This window comes from Phycodurus eques, chromosome 16, assembly GCF_024500275.1.
Source record: "Phycodurus eques isolate BA_2022a chromosome 16, UOR_Pequ_1.1, whole genome shotgun sequence".
Taxonomy (NCBI): Eukaryota; Metazoa; Chordata; class Actinopteri; order Syngnathiformes; family Syngnathidae; genus Phycodurus; species Phycodurus eques.
Window position 1 is genome coordinate 11,832,765 of NC_084540.1, and position 21,893 is coordinate 11,854,657.

Here is a 21,893-nt window from a genome sequence, read left to right on the forward strand (position 1 = left end):
CCCCTTCTTAAAAAGGGGGACCACCACCCCAGTCTGCCAATCCAGAGGCACTGTCCCCGATGTCCACGCGATGTTGCAGAGGCGTGTTAACCAGGACAGTCCCACAACATCCAGAGCCTTTAGGAACTCCGGGCGAATCTCCTCCACCCCCGGGGCCCTGCCACCGCGGAGCTTTTTAACTACCTCGATGACCTCAAACCCAGAGATAGGAGAGCCTGCCTCAGAGAACCCACACTCTGCTTCCTCATGGGAAGGCGTGTCGGTGGAATTGAGGAGGGCTTCGAAGTATTCTCCCCACCGACTCACAACGTCCCGAGTCGAGGTCAGCAGCACCCCATCCCCACTATACACAGTGTTGGTGGTGCACTGCTTTCCTCTCCTGAGACGTCGGATGGTGGACCAGAATTTCCTCGAAGCCGTCCGGAAGTCTTTCTCCATGGCCTCACCGAACTCCTCCCATACCAGAGTTTTTGCTTCAGCGACCACCAGAGCTGCATTCCGCTTGGCCAGCCGGTACCCATCAGCTGCCTCAGGAGTCCCACAGGCCAAAAAGGCCCAAAAAGACTCTTTCTTCAGCTTGACGGCATCCCTCACCGTTGGTGTCCACCAACGGGTTCGGGGATTGCCGCCACGACAGGCACCGACCACCTTACGGCCACAGCTCCGGTCGGCCGCCTCAGCAATGGAGGCGTGGAACATGGTCCATTCGGACTCAATGTCCCCCGCCTCCCCCGGAACATGAGCAAAGTTCTGTCGGAGGTGAGAGTTGAAACTCCTTCTGACAGGGGATTCTGCCAGACGTTCCCAGCAGACCCTCACAATACGTTTGGGCCTGCCACGTCGGACCGGCATCTTCCCCCACCATCGGAGCCAACTCACCACCAGGTGGGGATCAGTTGACAGCTCCGCCCCTCTTTTCACCCGAGTGTCCAAGACATGCGGCCGCAAGTCCGATGACACGACCACAAAGTCGATCATCGAACTGCGACCTAGGGTGTCCTGGTGCCAAGTGCACGTGTGGACACCCTTATGCTTGATCATGGTGTTCGTTATGGACAATCCGTGACGAGCACAGAAGTCCAATAACAGAACACCGCTCGGGTTCTGATCGGGGGGGCCGTTCCTCCCAATCACGCCCTTCCAGGTCTCACTGTCATTGCCCATGTGAGCATTGAAGTCCCCCAACAGAACAATGGAGTCCCCAGCGGGAGCGCTCTCCAGCACCCCCTCCAAGGACTCCAAAAAGGGTGGGTACTCTGAACTGCTGTTTGGTGCATAGGCACAAACAACAGTCAGGACCCGTCCCCCCACCCGAAGGCGGAGGGAGGCTACCCTCTCGTCCACCGGGGTGAACCCCAACGTACAGGCGCCGAGCCGGGGGGCAATAAGTATACCCACACCTGCTCTGCGCCTCTCACCGTGGGCAACTCCAGAGTGGAAGAGAGTCCAACCCCTCTCGAGAGGACTGGTACCAGAGCCCAAGCTGTGTGTGGAGGCGAGTCCGACTATATCAAGTCGGAACTTCTCGACCTCACACACCAGCTCGGGCTCCTTCCCTGCCAGAGAGGTGACATTCCACGTCCCTAGAGCCAGCTTCTGTAGCCGGGGATCGGATCCCCAAGGTCCCCGCCTTCGGCCACCGCCCAGCTCACACTGCACTTGAGTGCCACTGTCTCTAATCCGTACATCATGGCTGGCCTCGCCACTGTCTTATAAACTTTGCCCTTCATCCTAGCAGAGACTCCTCTGTCACACAACACACCGCCAACCTTTCCAACCTGCTTGAACCCTTTTCTTCACTTCCTTACCACACTCACCGTTGCTCTGGACTGTTGACCCCAAGTATTTAAAATCCCCCACCCTCGCTATCTCTTCTCCCTGTAGCCTCACTCGACCACATCCACTCCTTTCATTAATACACATATATTCTGTCTTACTTTGGGTTCTTTTCATTCCTCTCCTTTCCTTTGCATGCCTCCATCTTTCTAACTGTTCCGCCACCTGCTCCCTGCTGTCACTACAATGTCAACTGAAGCATCCTGGTCCATGGGGATTCCATTCTAACCTCATCTGTCAGCATATCCATCACCACTGCAAACTGGAAAGGGCCCAAGGCTGATCCCTGATGCAGTCCCACATCCTTCAGATTACATCGTCTGCACAAGATGTAATCCACCTGCGTGCTTCTACCGCCGCTATTGTCGGTCACCCTATGTTCCTGCCTCTTCTGGAGAAAAGTGTTCACTACAGCCATTTCCATCTTTTTTATAAAGTCTACCACCATCTGTTCCTCCAAGTTCCTTTCCTGGATGTCATACTTACCCATTACTTCTTCATCACCCCTGTTTCCTTCACCAACAAGTCCATTACAATCTGCACCAACCACGACTCTCTCTCTCTCTGTCTGGGATGCTCATAACTACTTCGTCTAGCTCAGGGGTCGGCAACCTGTGGCTCTCAACCCGCATGCGGCTCTTTACCGCCGCCTTAGTGGCTCCCTGGAGCATTTTCAAAAATGTATAAAAATGGAAAAGAGATGGGGGAGAAAAATATATTTTTTCTTTTAATATGGTTTCTGTAGGACAAATATGACAACAAACATTCTTAACATTTTCCAATGCTGTAAAAATGTGTGGAATAAATATTACAGTTCAACATTTCTGTCAATGAAGATTTGCGTCATAGCCTGCGACACGCACTTCTTTCAGCTTGGCGTGGCAGGTGGCTGTCGTAAACAAACCGGCGGGTGTGTGATGGGCCATGGATCGCAAAGGGAAAAAGAGAAAGATAGCTGAGGATAGCCAGAAAGCCCAGCTTGCCCAAAGCCACAAATGGAGCAAAATTGAAAGCCTCACAACACCCGAAAAACTTGTTTGAAACATGGAATGTTCTTCCTGACAGTTATAATAATAATACTCCAAATATGCATTTGGAGTATTATCCATCTTTGAATCAACATACCTGTGCGAGCAGATATTCTCAAACATGAACGACATTAAATCCAAATACCACAACGGCCTCACAGATGAGAGCATGGAGTCATGTCAAGATTAAAGTTACATCTTACAACCCCAATTCCAATGAAGTTGGGACGTTGTGTTAAACATAAATAAAACAGAATACAATGATTTGTAAATCATGTTCAAACTATATTTAATTGAATACACTACAAAGAAAATATATTTAATGTTCAAACTGATAAACATTATTGTTTTTAGCAAATAATCATTAACTTAGAATTTTATGGCTGCAACAAGTTCAAAAAAAGCTGGAACAGGTGGCAAAAAAAGACTGAGAAAGTTGATGAATGCTCATCAAACATCTGTTTGGAACATCCCACAGGTGAACAGGCTAATTGGGAACAGGTGGGTGGAATGATTGGGTATAAAAATACCTTCCCTGAATTGCTCAGTCATTCACAAGTAAAGATGGGGTGAGGTTCACCTCTTTGTGAACAACTGCCTGAGAAAATAGTTTAAGGACAATAATTGGACCTAGATGACCAGATGATACGTTTAATTATGCTGCAAAATCGATCGACAATGCGGCGGAGTAGGTGGTATGTAGAACCAAGGGGCACGCTGAGTACGTCATCACAGCATGTGACTAAAACGGACCAATCAGATGTTCGACGCGCAGCAAAAATTTTTGCCATGTCACGTGATGCAATGCGACCGCGGGACTATAAAAAGGCCTTAAGAATTACAGTCTCAACAATGGCTTCAGCAAGGAGCATGATAATGCCCACCAGAGTGCAAAAAGGTCCGTGCCCTCCCCCATGCAAACATACTGCATACTGAATAGGACTGACCAAGGAATACAGTGGAACTTCTATGCCTGTAAAGTTGTAAAAAAATAAAAATCCAATTTGAACCTCTGTTGTGCAAGATGATTCTCATGAAACTTCAGCTTATTCTGTGAGACTTGAGAAAATCTTATGAAACACCCGATCAGCTAAACAATTAACTATATGCGTGAGTTTTGCTTTTGTTTTTGCTTTTTGAAATTGCACAACAGACAGGTACCGATAAAGGCAAAGAGAGGAAAAATAATAATGACCATGGAACTGGAAATTTTACTTTCAGAGCAACAAAAACAATACATGTGCTTCTGCCCTGGCTTCCCAGTACAATACATTGTCATCGCTACAAAGTGAACCGTGTTCATCTCTAATGAGTCAGAAAGTCTTATGCGAGGCACTGTTTAGAATCAGAATCAGAATCATCTTTATTTGCCAAGTATGTCCAAAACACACAAGGAATTTGTCTCCGGTAGTTGGAGCCGCTCTAGTACAACAAACAGTCAATTTACAGAACACTTTGGGGACATAAAGACATTGACAAAAAACAATTGTGCAAAAAGATGCAGAGTCCTCTAGCACTTAGAGCAGTTCAAACGACTAATATTGCAATAGTCCGGAGCAATGACCATTGTGCAAAGGGCGCTGAGACTTCAAGGAGTGTATGCGGTTTGAAGTGACGAGTAGTGCGATCATCTGGGACAATGTCGGTTGTGCAAATGTTACAGATACTCCTCAGTCAGTGTGCAAATGGAGCAGATGCTACTCTGGCATGAGTGGCCAGTATATGCAAATAGTGCAGCATGGCGAGACAACTACAGTGAGTGCACGAGTAATACATAATTGGCCCCACAGAAATGTGACAACGAACTCAAGTCAAAAAATTGCCAGCTTGTTGTAATGGAATTATAGGTTAGGTGTTTAAGAAGTTGATCGCAAGAGGGAAGAAGCTGTTGGAATGTCTACTAGTTCTAGTTTGCGTTGATCGGTAGCGCCTACCTGAGGGAAGGAGCTGGAAGAGCTGGTGACCGGGGTGCAGACGGTCCGAGAGGATTTTGCACGCCCTTGTCTTAGTTCTGGCAGCGTGCAAGTCCTCAATGGTGGGTAGGGGGGTACCGACAATCCTTTCAGCAGTTTTGATTGTCCGTTGCAGTCGGAGTTTGTCCTTTTTTGTAGCAGCACCAAACCAGACTGTGATGGAAGAACACAGGACCGATTCGATGACCGCTGTGTAGAACTGTCTCAGCAGCTCCGGTGGCAGGCCGTGCTTTCTCAGAAGCCGCAGGAAGTACATCCTCTGCTGGGCCTTTTTGAGGACGGAGTTGATGTTGTTCGCCCACTTCAGGTCCTGAGAGATTGTAATTCCCAGGAACTTGAAGGTCTCGACGGTTGACACAAGGCAGCTGGACAACGTGAGGGGCAGCTGTGGCGAAGGATGCCTCCTGAAGTCCACGATCATCTCTACCGTCTTGAGCGTTTTCAGCTCCAGGTTGTGTCGCCCGCACCACAGCTCCAGCCGCTCCGCTTCCTGTCGATATGCAGACTCGTCACCGTCCTTGATGAGGCCGATGACAGTGGTGTCATCTGCAAACTTCAGGAGCTTGACAATCGGGTTCGCTGAGGTGCAGTCGTTCGTGTAGAGAGAGAAGAGCAGCGGAGAGAGGACACAACCTTGGGGCGCCCCAGTGCTGATGCTGCGTGTGGATGAGGTGGCCTCCCCCAGCCTGACCTGCTGTGTCCTGCCCGTCAGAAAGCTGTAAATCCACTGGCAGATGGCAGGTGAGACGCTGAGCTGGAGAAGTTTGGTTGAAAGGAGTTCAGGGATGATGGTGTTGAACGCTGAGCTGAAGTCCACGAACAGGATCCTCGCGTAGGTCCCTGCACTGTCGAGGTGTTCTAGGATGAAGTGCAGTCCCATGTTGACTGCATCATCCGCAGACCTGTTCGCTTGGTAGGCAAACTGCAGGGGGTCCAGCAGGGGACCTGTGACACTCTTGAGGTGGTCCAGCACGAGACGTTCAAAGGACTTCATGACTACAGATGTCAAAGCGACAGGCCTGTAGTCATTCAGACCAGAGATTGCAGGTTTCTTGGGGACTGGAATGATGGTGGAGCGTTTGAAGCAGGATGGAACTTCGCACATTTCCAAAGATCTGTTAAAGATCTGAGTGAAGACTGGAGCGAGCTGGTCCGCGGAGACTTTGAGGCAGGATGGGGACACATGGTCCGGTCCTGTTGCTTTGTTAATCTTCTGTTGTTTGAAGATGCGTCTCACATCCTGTTCATGGATGGTTAACGCAGAAGTCAGAGGTGTGGTTGTGGTTGCGGGTGCGGCCGGCTGGGTGTGTGTGTGGAGTGAAACTGTCCTTTTCAAATCTGCAATAGAAGGTATTCAAGTCGTTGGCTAGTGTGCTATTGTTCTCAGCTTGGGGGGGATCGTCGCTTGTAATTAGTCAGCGATTGGAATGCACGCCAGACTGATTTCGAGTCGTTCGCGCTAAACTGTTTTTACAACTTTGCTGCATAGATCCTCTTTGCAATGTTAATTTCTTTAGTAAGCTGGTTTCTAGCTCGATTATACAGGGCCTTGTCCCCGCTCTGATATGCATCTTCCTTAGCTTGGCGAAGCTGCTTAAGTTTAGCAGTGAACCACGGCTTGTTGTTGTTGAATGTCCGAAATGATTTTGTTGGTACACAAACCTCTTCACAGAAACTGATATAGGATGTGACAGTGTCCGTATATTCATCCAGGCTGCCAGCTGAATTTTCAAAGACACTCCAGTCTGTGCAGTCTAAACAGCTTTGAAGTTCCATCTTTGCTTCATTGGTCCACTTTTTGACTGTTTTCACTGTAGGCTTCGCACATTTAAGTTCTTGCTTGTACGTCGGTATTAAGTGAATTAAGCAGTGATCAGACGAGCCCAGGGCTGCACGAGGTATAGCACGGTATGCGTTTTTTACCGTAGTGTAGCAGTGGTCTAAAGTATTATTTTCCCTGGTAGGACAGTCGATGTGCTGCTTGTATTTAGGGAGTTCGTGGTTGAGTTTAGCTTTGTTAAAGTCCCCGAGAATAATGAGGGGTGAGTCAGGGTGTTTTTTTTCAATTTCGTTGACTTGTTCGGCGAGCGTTAGCAATGCGGCGTTCGTGTTAGCTTGCGGTGTAATATAGACTCCAGCCAGTATAAACGATGCAAACTCACGTGGCGAGTAAAATGGTTTACAGTTCAAAAACAGCGACTCCAAATGCGGGCTGCAGTGTGTGCTGAGCACCGTGACGTCCGTACACCATTTTTCGTTTATATGGAGGCATATCCCGCCGCCCTTCGTTTTCCCCGATGATTCCATGTCGCGGTCCGCTCGATGAATGTTGAAGCCGGGAAGCATGACGGCGCCATCGGGTACAGCGTCGCAAAGCCAGGTCTCCGTGAAGCACATGGCCGCGGAACGTCCGAAGTCTTTACTGGTCTTTAACAGAAGATGAAGCTCTTCCATTTTGTTGGGTAGGGAGCGTACATTCGCGAGGTGGATCGACGGGAACGCCAATCTGTGTCCTTTCTTGCGGAGTTTCACTTGAATGCCGGCTCGTTTTCCTCTGTGGCGCCGCTTCCGCATCCATGCGCCGAAAACCGCGGACGCCGCTCCGGTGAGTAACTCGGGGAAAAAACTGACAATTTGAGCAGCTACCAAAAGAAAGAGAAAACTCTCTTCTTTCACCAGGGAAAAAAAAACATTTGGTTCTAGCTTTTCCCGTTCTTTAGTCATCAGCAGTAGAACATGGTTTAAGAGCCTCAAGGCTTCTTTATACTTGCGCGGGAGGCGACCGCGCAGTTTGCCTTTATACTCGAGCGCAACCCACACGCGCTATTTTGAAAATTTCTTACAGTTCTCCTCCAAGTCGGGGGTGTCATTACGGCTGGTATTGGCTAGGAAATTTATGGCCATTTCCGGTAGCTGTTTTTAACTTTCCTTTCCGGAACAAGGAACAAAGCAACAACAATGGCGACCATGGAACAGTGTCTGCTAGAACAAATGGACCTAGATGACCAGATGATACGTTTAATTCAACTGCAAAATCGATCAAGAAGGCGGCGGCATAGGTGGTATGTGGAACCAAGGTGAACGCTGAGTACGTCATCATAGCATGTGACTAAAAAGGACCAATCAAAAGAGATGATCTCAGCAGCATTCTACACGCAGCATCAATTTTTGCCATGTGCGCCTCAAGTGCTGTATAGGGGCTGCGCGGCCCAATGCACTGGTCACGTGATGCAATTCTGACGCTGTCGGCCGCGTGAGCGCGGGAGTATAAAGAGTCCTTAAATCATCTCCACGTCCAAAAAGAAGAGAAAATTAGCTTTTTGTAAAATGGGCTTTTGTTGGCAAAGCAATATTGTATTTACAGATACAGCGGGTGATTGAAAAGTAACTCCCTATTTTTAAGTACTTGTAATTTATTTCTGAACTACAACCCCAATTCCAATGAAGTTGGGATGTTGTGGTAAACATAAATAAAAACAGAATACAATGATTTGCAAATCATGTTCAACCTATATTTAATTGAATACACTACAAAGAAAACATATTTAATGTTCAAACTAATAAACTTTATTGTTTTAAGCAAATAATCATTAACTTAGAATTGTATGGCTGCAACACATTCCAAAAAAGCTGGCACAGGTGGCAAAAAAGATTGAGAAAGTTGAGGAATGCTCATCAAACACCTGTTTGGAATATCCCACATGTGAACAGGCTAATTGGGAACAGGTGGGTGCCATGATTGGGTATAAAAGGAGCTTCCTTGAATTGCTCAGTCATTCACAAGCAAAGATGGGGCGAGGTTCACCTCTTTGTGAACAACTGCGTGAGAATATAGTTGAACAGTTTAAGGACAATGTTCCTCAACGTACAATTGCAAGGAATTTAGGGATTTCATCATTTACGGTCAATAATATCATCAAAAGGTTCAGAGAATCTGGAGAAATCACTGCATGTAAGCGGCAAGGCCGAAAACCAACATTGAATGCCCGTGACCTTCCATCCCTCAGGCGGTACTGCATCAAAAACCGACATCCATGTGTAAAGGATATCACCACATGGGCTCAGGAGCACTTCAGAAAACCAGTGTCAGTAAATACAGTTCAGCGCTACATCCGTAAGTGCAACTTGAAACTCTACAATACAAAGCAAAAGCCATTTATCAACAACACCCAGTAATGCAGCCGGCTTCTCTGGGCCGAGCTCATCTAAGATGGACTGATGAAAAGAAGAAAAGTGTTCTGTGGTCCGACGAGTCTACATTTCAAATTGCTTTTGGAAATTGTGGACGTCGTGTCCTCCGGGCCAGAGGAAAAGAACCATCCGGACTATTATGGACGCAAAGTTAAAAAGCCAGCATCTGTGATTGTATGGGGCTGTGTTAGTGCCAATGGCATGGGTAACTTACACATCTGTGAAGGCACCATTAATGCTGAAAGGTACATACAGGTTTTGGAGAAACATATGCTCCCATCCAAGCAACGTCTTTTTCATGGACGCCCCTGCTTATTTCAGCAAGACAATGCCAAACCACATTCTGCATGTGTTACAACAGTGGCAGTAGTAGTAAGAGAGTGCGGGTACTAGACTGGACTGCAGGCTCCCATTAAAAATGTGTGCCGCATTTTGAAGTGTAAAATACGACAACGGAGACCCTGGACTGTTGAACAGCTGAAGCTGTACATCAAACAAGAATGGGAAAGAATTCCACCAACAAAGCATCAACAATTAGTGTCCTCAGTTTCCAAACATTTATTGAATGTTGTTAAAAAAAAAGGTGATGTAACACAGTGGTAAACATGACCCTGTCCCAGCTTTTGGAATGTGTTAAAGCCATAAAATTCTAAGTTAATGATTATTTGCGAAAAACAATAAAGTTGAACAGTTTGAACATTAAATATATTGTCTTTGTAGTGTCTTCAATTAAATATAGGCTGAACATGATTTGCAAATCATTGTATTGTGTTTTTATTTATGTTTAACACAACGTCCCAACTTTATCGGAATTGGGGTTGTATAATTCTTACAAGAAATGAACATGAGAAGAAAATGTATTGCATGGAGTTTTATTTAAAATTCGATATGGGCGCCAGCGTTAGCCACCAGTTTCTCAAGCCGCCGGGGAACCTCATTAACTGATTTCACAAGGAACTCTTTTGGGATGGAAGACATAACTTCTCGTATTCACCCTTGAGGTTCTTCCAAAGTTGTTGGTTTGATAGAATAGACTTGCTCCATTAATCATGGAACATACACACAAAAAAATTAGAAAAATATTATCACATGAATCAATTATAAGTATTTTAAAATAGGGTTACTATATATATCCTTTTCAATATATTTACCATATAATATAATACATAATATATTTACTAATATATTTACTATTACCCCCTCCTTGAGCCGTCACCTTGTCGTGGTGGAGGGGTTTGTGTGTCCCAGTGATCCTAGGAGCTAAGTTGTTAGGGGCTTTATGCCCCTGGCAGGGTCACCCATGACAAACAGGCCCTAGGTGAGGGACCAGACAAAGCACGGCTCAAAGACCCGTAATGATGACGACACACAATGGACTTCGTTTTCCCTTGCCCGGACGCGGGTCACCAGGGCCCCCCACTGGAGCCAGGCCTGGTGGTGGGGCTCGAAGGCGAGTGCCTGGTGGCCGGGCCTGCACCCATGGGGCCCGGCCGGGCACAGCCCGAAAGGATGACTTGGGTGCCCCTTCCCATGGGCTCACCACCTGTGGGAGGGGCCATAGGTGTCAGGTGGAGTGTGAGCTGGGTGGTGGCCGAAGGCGGGGACCTTGGCGATCCGATCCCCGGCTACAGAAGCTGGCTCTAGGGACGTGGAATGTCACCTCTCTGGCAGGGAAGGAGCCCAAGCTGGTGTGTGAGGTCAAGAAGTTCCGACTAGATATAGTCGGACTCGCCTCCACACACAGCTTGGGCTCTGGTACCAGTCCTTTCGAGAGGGGTTGGACTCTCTTCCACTCTGGAGTTGCCCACAGTGAGAGGCGCCGAGCAGGGGTGGGTATACTTATTGCCCCCCGGCTTGGCGCCTGTAAGTTGGGGTTCACCCCGGTGGAACGAGAGGGTAGCCTCCCTCCGCCTTCGGGTGGGGGGGAAGGGTCCTGACTGTTGTTTGTGCCTATGCATCAAACAACAGTTCAGAGTACCCACCCTTTTTGGAGTCCTTGGAGGGGGTGCTGGAGAGCACCCCCTCATGTCATCAGACTTGCGGCCGCATGTCTTGGACACTCTGGTGAAGAGAGGGGCGGAGCTGTCAAACGATCACCACCTGGTGGTGAGTTGACTCCGATGGTGGGGGAAGATGCCGGTCCGACGTGGCAGGCCCAAACGTATTGTGAGGTTCTGCTGGGGACGTCTGGCAGAGTCCCCTGTCAGAAGGAGTTTCAAATCCCACCTCCGACAGAACTTTGGTCATGTTCTGGAGGAGGCGGGGGACATCGAGTCCGAGTGGACCATATTCCGCGCCTCCATTGCTGAGGCGGCCAACCGGAGCTGTGGCCATAAGGTGGTCAGTCCCTGTCGTGGCGGGAATCCCCGAACCCGTTGGTGGACACCAACGTTGAGGGATGCCGTCAAGCTGAAGAAGGAGACCTATCGGGCCTTTTTGGCCTGTGGGACTCCTCCGGCAGCTGATGGGTACCGGCTGGCCAAGCGGAATGCAGCTCTGGTGGTCGCTGAAGCAAAAACTCGAGTATGGGAGGAATTCGGTGAGGCCATGGAGAAAGACTTCCGGACTGCTTCAAGGAAATTCTGGTCCACCATCCGGCATCTCAGGAGAGGAAAGCAGTCCACCACCAACACTGTGTATAGTGGGGATGGGGCGCTGCTGACCTCGACTCGGGACGTTGTGAGTCGGTGGGGAGAATACATCAAAGACCTCCTCAATTCCACCGACACGCCTTCCCATGACGAAGCAGAGTGTGGGCTCTCCTATCTCTGGGTTTTAGGTCACCGAGGTAGTTAAAAAGGTCCTCGGTGGCAGGGCCGGAGTTCCATCGCCCGGAGTTCCTAAAGGCTCTGGATCTTGTGAGGCTGTCCTGGTTGACACGCCTCTGCAACATCACGTGGACATCGGGGACAGTGCCTCTGGATTGGCAGACTGGGGCGGTGGTCCCCCTTTTTAAGAAGGGGGACCGGAGGTGTGTTCCAACTACAGGGGGATCACACTCCTCAGCCTCCCTGGTAAGGTCTATTCAGTGGTGGTGGAGAGGAGGGTCCTGTCGGGAAGTCGAATCTCAGATTCAGGAGGAACAGTGTGGTTTTCGTCCTGGCCGTGGAACAGTGGACCAGCTCTACACACTCGGCAGGGTCCTCGAGGGTGCATGGGAGTTCGCCCAACCTAGTCTACATGTGTTTTGTGGACTTGGAGAAGAAGTTCAACCGTGTCCCTCGGGGAGTCCTGTGGAGGGTGCTTCGGGAGTATGGGGTACCGAACCCCCTGGGATGAGATTCAGCACCTACAAATCTGAGACTATGGTCCTCAGTCGGAAAAGGGTGGCGTGCCCTCTCCAGGTCGGGGATGAGATCCTGCCTCAAGTGGAGGAGTATCTTCGGGTCTTGTTCACGAGTGAGGGAAGAATGGAACGGGAGATCAACAGGCGGATCAGTGCAGCGTCTGCAGTGATGCAGACTTTGGATCGGTCCATTGTGGTAAAGAAGGAGCTAAGCCGAAAGGCGAAGCTCTCAATTTGCCGGTCGATCTACGTTCCTACTCTCACCTATGGTCACGAGCTGTGGGTCGTGACCGAAAGAACAAGATCCCGGACAAGCAGCCGAAATGAGTTTCCTCCGCAGTGTGTCCGGGCTCTCCCTTAGAGATAGGGTGAGAAGCTCATTCATCCGGGAGGATCTCAGAGTAGAGTCGCTGCTCCTCCACATAAAGAGGAGCCAGATGAGGATGGCTGGGGCATCTGATTCGGATGCCTCCCGGACACCTCCCTGGTGAGGTGTTCCGGGCACGTCCCACCGGGAGGAGACCCCGGGGACGACCCAGGACACGCCGGAGAGACTACGTCGTTCGGCTGGCCTGGGAACGCCTCGGGATCCCCCCGGAAGAGCTGGATGAAGTGGCTGGGGAGAGGGAAGTCTGGGCGTCTCTGCTAAAGCTACTGCCCCTGCGACCCGACCCGGATAAGCGGTAGAAAATGGATGGATGGTTGGATGGATGGATATGTATTTACTTTTCAATCACCCTGTACAACTATGAAACGCACCTTGAGCGACACTGACTCACCACATGGCTCGAGTTGAATTTCAGTGGCTTTTTTTACATGCCATTCCTCATTCGCTCCATGAAGTACGTCATCTTTTGTTACGATTGTGACACTTTCTAATAACACAACAACTTAATCTGTACTGTAAACATTCAGTGTGAGGTACATAAACTTGGCTCTAACTTGGCGGCACGGTGGTAGACTGGTTAGAGCTTTATTTTCTACTCAAAAGCTCTGATCATCTGAAATCCAAAGTGATGCAATGTTGCCATCTGCAGGGATCTGTTAGTAAAAGGTGGGCGAGACCCACTTCCACGCCTACCCATTGAAAAACATACTTGACGGATATATACGTCCATGGTAGCAAACAGTTGGATTCTAGCGGAAACAAAAATAACATCCACGGCAGTGAATGATTTAAGAATGTTAAAATGATACTTAAAATTGACTGTGATAAATGTTTTATGCTGGTGACAGTTAGACCATTGAACAGATTATTTCTGTTGTTGAGAGAAATTGTACTGAAACGCGAACAAATTAGAGACACAGACTGTCTTCCACGTTTAGTTTTCCCTGTCTGCCACAGCATATCACTCTGAAACATGTTGTGGCAGGATTCTCCATTTTATTGGTCGTTGTCGCTGAGGGAGCACATCCATCCATCCATCCATTTTCTGTACCGCTGATCCTCACTAGGGTCGCGGGTGTGCTGGAGCCCATCCCAACACAGAGATTCTTAAGTTGAAACCTTTTCAAATGTGATCATATTGATAATTATGGTTATATTCTTGCAAGAACACACTACTGGTGTGTGTGTGTGCGTGTGTGTTTACATGCACACCAACAGTAATGCTCAAGCCTCACAATGTTGGTATTTGTTAAATCACTACTAAAGGTCCAAATAACAAATAGCAAGATTAAACTAATTTTCACAGAGGTTTAATGTGTTTACAGCCTCAATCTTGTCACCATCAGATGACAGTTTTCTGTCTTTCTATTTGTGGTTGTTTTACTAGCCTTGTTCTTTAAATGATACAGACCTTGAGGTGTCCTGCATGCATGTTGGCCCTCTGACACATGGACAGGAAATGAGGTAATGTTGTGCTTTCCAACAGGATGTAGACAGAAACCTTTCTCCTAAAACCAGCATCAATCAAATCTCTGAAGATGTCAACATCGGTGAAGACATCCATTACAACAGCAATGACCTGAATAAACACACACAAAACTAGGTCAGCATAATTTGTCATTTAGGAACACGCAAAATGCAGAAAGTACAAGATAGTTTTTACGTTTAAAACAAATGAGATTCAAGTGGTTCCGCAGATTTCAATTCTTGTTGAACTAAAGCTTATGAAAACACCAATTAAGGGGTTTTGTCTGCGCACTCAAAGCTTGCTGTCTACATCATATTTTATTTGGCGTCAGCTCTTGAAACGGGTGTTCCAGGCATGCTGCGTTATACCATATCGTGAGTGTTAGTCACACTCTTTCATAATGCACACTCGTGCAAATATTCAGCATAGCATGAAGGCACAGTAACTGTAAGGAGATACACTTAGTCCTTCAGATCAGTAATTCTCAAATGGTGGAACAGGACGCCAAAGTGTCTCGCAGACCCATTATGGGTGGGGTGCGGACAGACACTAAGAAATTACATAGGGTCTTCGTTTTGTGATGGTACCGACATACGACGTTTTGAGGTTACGAACGGCGTGCAATTAACTAGTTTGCTGGGCGGTGTAAGAATTAGTGGTCACGCAGCACAAGAAGGCATGCTCGGTTACTGCCTTATTTTCTGTTTTTCACTGGATGGTTTTATATTTATGGACTATTTTTTATACAAATATTTTCTGTGATTGTCACTTTACTATTGCATTACTGTAGGTTAGTAATAGACTACAGCGCATTCCGACCTATGTAAAAAATTTTTACCTCACCGCCCTAAGAATGGAGCTCCGTCGTAAACTCAGGCTCAGTAGTCAAATATTTAATGTGCATCCCAGTTCAGACGTGCCTTTTATTTTGAAAATAACTATATATATATATATATATATATATATATATATATATATATATATTATTTGACAGGCTTGCGTCAGAAACTTTATTCTTATTATTATTATTATTATACAACTCCAATTCCAATGAAGTTGGGACGTTGTGTTAAACATAAATAACAACAGAATACTGTCATGTACTGCCCTGCAGTTCCATTATAGTAGTCTGGAGGGCTCTTTGCGTCCTCTCTTCCCCCCCCCCCTCTCTGTTTTCAGCACCTGTCTCCAATCAGCCTCATCACCACCGGTATTTAAGCCTGCCTGTTCCAGGAAATCCTCCCCAAAGTATTGCAGCCTCTCCTAGCGGTATCACGGCCCACCGTACTGAAGTAAGCCACTAAACTACTCGTTCCCTTCACTCTTGTGTCTCCTCGTTCCCAGTGCTCCCGTGTGTTCCTGACCCATGTCATTCCTGCCACCAAGCCAGCCACCTGTTCTGTCCACTGCCTACCACCTGTCCACGGCACCGCCTGCCAACACATCCAGGACCACCTCCATAACCTTTGCTCAATAAACTGTTCATCATTTTTACATCTGCCTTCGCCTGCTCTTGGGTCCAGCTACTCCCCACACGTGACAGAATACAATGATTTGTAAATAATGTTCAACCTATATTTAATTGAATACACTAAAAATACAAGATATTTAATGTTCAAACTGATAAACTTAATTGTTTTGAGCAAATAATCATTAACTTAGAATTTTATGGCTGCAACAAGTTCCAAAAAAGCTGGGACAGGTGGCAAAAAAGAAGACAGAAAGTTGAGGAATGCTCATCAAACACATGTTTGGAACATCCCACAGTGGAACAGGCTAATTGGGAACAGGTGGCTGTCATGATTGGGCATAAAAGGAGCTTCCCTGAATTGCTGTCATTCACAAGCAAAGATGGGGCGAGGTTCGCCTTTTTGTGAACAAGTGCATGGGAAAATAGTCGAACAGTTTAAGGACAATGTTCCTCAATGTACAATTGCAAGGAATTTGGGGATTTCATCATCTACGGTCCATTATATCATCAAAGGTTTCAGAGAATCTGGAGAAATCACTGCATGTAAGAGGCAAGGCCAAAAACCAACATTGAATGCCCGTGACCTTCAATCCATCAGGCGGCACTGCATCAAAAACCGACATCAATGTGTAAAGGATATCACCACATGGTCTCAGGAAAACACTTCAGAAAACCAATGTCAGTAAATACAGTTGGGAGCTACATCCGTAAGTGCAACTTGAAACTCTACTATGCAAAGCAAAAGCCATTTATCAACAACACCCAGAAACGCCGCCGCCTTCTCTGGGCCCGAGCTCATCTAAGATGGACTGATGAAAAGTGGAAAAGTGTTCTGTGGTCTGACGAGTCCACATTTCAAATTGTTTTTGGAAATTGTGGACATCGTCTCCTCCGGGCCAAAAAGGAAAAGAACCATCCGGACTGTTATGGACGCAAAGTTCAAAAGCCATCATCTGTGATGGTATGGGGCTGTGTCAGTGCCAAGGCATGGGTAACTTACACATCTGTGAAGGCACCATTAATGCTGAAAGGTACATACAGGTTTTGGAGAAACATATGCTGCCATCCAAGCAACGTCTTTTTCATGGACGCCCCTGCTTATTTCAGCAAGACAATGCCAAACCACATTCTGCACGTGTTACAACAGCGTGGCTTCGTAGTAAAAGAGTGCGGGTACTAGACTGGCCTGCCTGGAGTCCAGACCTGTCTCCCATGTGTGGCATATTATGAAGCGTGAAATACGACAATGGAGACCCCGGACTGTTGAACAGCTGAAGCTGTACATCAAACAAGATTGGGAAAGAATTCCACCTGCAAAGCTTTCAACAATTCGTGTCCTCAGTTACCATAAGATTATTGAATGTTGTTAAAAGAAAAGGTGTAGCTTACATGTATTCATATTTCATATGCGTCTGTATGATGCCAAGTTCCTACATGGAACATATTAAGGGACTGCAAGACATTTTGTGGCTGTATTTTTTTTGTACCTGTGATATTTAATTTTCGGACATGCAGTTGTCATGTTCCTCCTCAGTTTCCTAATCAGGTGCTCTGAAATGCACTGTGAACATGTAAATGTGTAGTTATGTTTAAAATATGAAAGACATATTTTTATAGGCTATTTTCAAACAAATGTTGTTAATTGTTCTTAACCTCTATAAAAGTGGGTCGAGACTTAGCGACAGTAGGAAAATGCGGATCCATGGTAACAACAGTTGAGAACCCCTGCTTTACAGGTATTGTTTGTCTTCTACAGTATTGCAGCCAAAAGCCTATAGCAGCTGGGGTTAAGGGTCATACCTGTGTATCGTCCCCTCCAAAGGTATTGCAACGGCTAGGTCAAATACTTTATTTTATTGTATACTGAAGACATTTGGGTTTCAGATCATAAGATGAATATGAGACAAAGGTTCAACATTCCAGTTTTATTTCATGGTATTTACATCTAGATGTGTTGAACAAGGCGGCACGGTGGGCGACTGGTTAGAGCGTCAGCCTCACAGTTCTGAGGACCAGGGTTCAATCCCCGGCCCCGACTGTGTGGAGTTTGCATGTTCTCCCCGTGCCTGCGTGGGTTTTCTCCGGGCACTCCGGTTTCCTCCCACATCCCCAAAAACATGCATAAATTGGAGACTCTAAATTGCCCGTAGGTGTGCATGTGAGTGTGAATGGTTGTCTGTTTGTATGTGCCCTGCGATTGGCTGGCAACCAGTTCAGGGTGTACCCCGCCTCCTACCCGATGACAGCTGGGATAGGCTCCAGCGCACGCCTGCGACCCTAGTGAGGATCAGCGGCTCAGAAAATTGATGGATGGATGGATGTGTTGAACAACTCAGGACAGAACACAACACCTTTTGTTTGAAGCCACCTACTTTTCAAGTGAGCAAAGGTATTGGAACAGACATTATTAAATGACCTTAAAGTGAATAACATTTAATTTAAAGTGAATAACATTTAATATTTAGTTGCAATAACTGCATCAAGCCTGTGACCCATTGACTTTACCAGACAGTTGCATTCTTCATTTTAAATGCTTTTCCAGGTATTTACTGCAGCCTCTTTCAGTTCTTGTTTGTTTCTGGGGTTTCTGCCTTCAGTCTCCTTTTCAGGAGGTAAAATGCATGGTCTATTTGGGTTAAGGGCTGGTGATTGACTTCGCCAGTCTAAGACCTACCACTTTTCCCTCCTGATGAAGTCCTTTGTTGTGTTGGCAGTGTGTTTTGGGTCATTGTCTTGTTGCATGATGAAGCTTCTCAAGATTAGTTTGAATGCATTTTTATGTAAATTCCCAGACAAAATGGTTTTATCGACTTCAGAATTCATTCTGCTGCTACCATCATGAGTTACATCATCAATAATAACTAGTGAGCCCATTCCAGAAGCAGCCATGCAAGCCCAAGCCATGACATTACCTCCACCATGCTTTACAGATGAGCTTGTGTGTTTTGGATCATAAACAGATAATTTCTTTCTCCATACTTTGGCCTTTCCATAACTTTGGCAGTGGTTAATCTTGGTCTCATCAGTCCATAAAACTTTTGTTCCAATACGTTTGTGGGTCATCTCTGTACTACTTTGCAAAATCCAATCTGGACTTCAGATTGTTTTTGCTGATGAGTGGTTTGCATCTTGTGGTATGGCCTGTATATTTCTTTTCTTGAAGTCTACTTCGAGCAGTGGATTGTGATACCTTCACTCCTGCCTTGTGGAGGTTGGCAGTGATGTCACTAACTGTTGTCTTTGGGTGTTTCTTCACAGCATTCACAATGTTTCTGTCATCAACTGCTGTTGATACCCTTGGCCGACCTGTTCGATGTCTGTTGCTCAGTACACCAGTAGGTTCTTTCTTTTTCAGGACATTCCATATTGTTGTATTGGCTATGCCTAATGTTTGTGCAATGGCTCTGATCAATTTTCCCTCTTAGCTTCAAAAAGGTTTGCTTAACAGCAAATGCAGTTTTCACAGGTGAAACCCAAAGCCAAAAACATGCACTATTTAATGTTCAAGCAATCAATCTAAAAGGCAACACCTGAGCAACTCGAAACATGCAACAGTCACATGTCCCAATACGTTTGCTCACTTGAAAAGTGGGTGGGTTCAAACAAAAGGTGCTCTGTCCTGAGTTGTTTAACACATTACGATGTAAATACCACGAAATAAAAGATGTAATTCTGAACTTTTGTCTCAATCATCTCTTGATCTGAAACCCAAATGTTTTCAGTATACAACAAAAGCAAAGGAATTGGCATTGCCATTCCATACTATTACTGTCTTAACAAAACACGGTCATCAAACTTTTATTTTATTTTTAGTATGATTCTTTTATGAGTTAATATTTTGTATTGTATTTATTTTATTTATATTTTGATGTCATGTCAAGCATATTTTAAAGTAAGAAATGTAAATTACAGATATTTGTTTTCAGATGTTGGGAGGAGTTATTTAAAAGTCGTCAGAAATTTAAATACAAAGTACAGGTATCTGAAAATCTACTATAAGTACAGTATCGAAATATTTGTCTTTCATTACCTCCCACTTTACCCAAGGTGCAACCATACACTTCTTGGCTTTGTATTTTTTTGGTTAACAAAACACTTCCACATTAAACGTTATGTTAAACACTGGCGCTTTGCTGCTTTGCAAAAAATAATAATAATAATAATGCTAAGTTCATACAAATGTAGGAGACCGCTCAAGTTGGCAGGTTATCGCACCTTTTGCGCCTGTGCGATCATTCGTCTGACAATTTCCTTGATGTGGGTCTGACCCTCCAGCGGCGGTTGCGTGTACACTGTGGTGCGCGTCACCCCGCGGTAGGAGTCAGTGTACGGCCACCCCAAGTCCATCTGCGGGATGGACATGTCCGACAACTCCGGCCAGTAGTGCAGCGACAGCGGCGGCTCGTTTTCTTCGGCATCCTCCGGGAAGAGCTCCGAGCCGGGGTCATAAGGCTCCAGCGTCTTAGTGAGAGTTTCCTGCTCCAGGTCCGAAAGGAAGCTCCGCATGTGGCGTTCATCCAGGAACTTCGCGAAGGCTTCGCGACCTTCGCGGAGCAGAACCTCCAGTGCGAGTCTCTGGTCCTCGCTATAAAAGAATTCCGGTTTGGACTCGTTAGTCCGCAGGTTCACGTTGTTGTCGTCTAGGCACTGAATCTGGGACAGAGCCATGATAAACCTCAAGATATTAGAAGAAGAAGAAAAAAATCAAGAACAAAACGCGTAAGCTTCCAACAAGTCAACGAGACCACTTTCGTGAACGCCGGTATACTCCTGGCTGCGTGAAAATGTTGTCGTTTGAATTCAAACAGCGGGTAAGCTGAGCTTCAGAGCAGTTAAAAAACACTCCGTCTAACACTGTAATGGAATAGTTAACAACTGCCATGTTACATTACGAGCCTCCCATTGCCTGGAGAGTCATCTCGTGATGAGCACTCAGCCCAGCCGGGCGACGGTCGAGAGACGTGGGTGACGCTTCTTCCGAGGCACCGCCCGACAGGTGTGCCCTTGGCACCGAAACACACACACCTTCCCTTACGTGACCCGCAGTGATTTGCAGCACTGGGCGTAGACTGGATGGGGGAACAGATTGTGTTAGTATAAAGGCGAGACTAAGTGATGCACCCACCACCTTTGAAACTTTCATTAAATCATTAGTCGCTGCGCTGAAAACCACCGGCAGAAGCATGCGACATTGTTTTACCTGTTCTGCCAAGGTTCTGATTCTTCCTCTTGTGCCAGCATGGGAAAGTCAGATTTCAAAAAGGATCAACGGGAAACAAGTCAATCATATGGTGCAGCAAACAGCATTTGGAATTATTTTAGTGGGGCTATGAGGTGTGTTGACAAAGTCAAACATTTATTTATCTATTTATTTGTCCAGGTAAGGCAACTGATAACATATTCTCATTTGCAATGCCAGCCTGGCAGCAGAGTAAAACAAATCAAAATACAAGCAAAAACAAATACATAGACAACAAACTGTACAGGGCGCTATAGTTAAAGAATGCAAGGTTTTTTTAAAAAAAAAAACATTTGTTTTTGTTTTTTGTCCAGGAGGACTTCGTCACTGGGTTCCTTATTTTTTGAGCAGTGTATTTCAACACAGTAAGGATTGTTTACAAGACTAAAACGTCTATTGTCCACACCTTACATATGGTCGACTATATCCAACAAAGAGTTAAATGAAGTTGGACACTTTTCAAGAGATTATCACATTCAGTTGTACACAATGAAAATGTTGCCACTGTGAAACCTTGAGGACAGCTTGGTTGACATCCACCACAAAAAGAAGGCTAAACACACACCTGTTTTTAATATCTTGACAGTTTTTTTTCAAATATAAGACCCCACACATTGCAAGGAAGAAAATGACCAACACAGCACACCACACACATAAACATAATATTGTAACCACGAGTTTCTTCCCCAAACCAGATGTCTGTCGTAGTACCAAAACTGACCTGTTGGACACAGCATGGTGTCACAGGGCAAACAGACTCCCAGAAAATAATAAGAAAGAGTAGTGCAGAAAACCGCAGCCTCTTTGCTGTTCGGCATTCACATCTATTAACATTTTTAGCATTAGCTGAGTAAATTCACCTATAGTTGCTTTTTTTGTGCTCAGGCCAGTGCAATAAAAGTATTACATTGGCACTCGCTTGTGGGCGTCTTGGTGCCACGGAACTACAGTATTTGAAGCAAGATTGACGAGCTTCATTAAGACAAAAGTAGTGTTTTTTTTCGACCAACTTG

General features: G+C 46.2%; 1 protein-coding gene across 2 annotated transcripts in view; it reads right to left on the reverse strand.

Moving 5' to 3' along the window:
* LOC133414879 (protein FAM83G-like) overlaps nt 1-20,689 on the reverse strand; it is a 34,576-nt gene extending 13,887 nt beyond the window's left edge. For both annotated transcript variants that reach the window (XM_061700573.1, XM_061700572.1), the window contains exons 1-2: nt 19,857-20,689; nt 14,114-14,281 (exon numbers count right to left, since the gene is read on the reverse strand). In XM_061700573.1, coding sequence (XP_061556557.1) covers nt 14,114-14,281; nt 19,857-20,309 — 621 coding nt within the window. In that variant the 5' untranslated portion in view covers nt 20,310-20,689. The remainder of the gene's footprint in view (nt 1-14,113; nt 14,282-19,856) is intronic.
* Between the last annotated feature and the right edge of the window lie 1,204 nt (nt 20,690-21,893).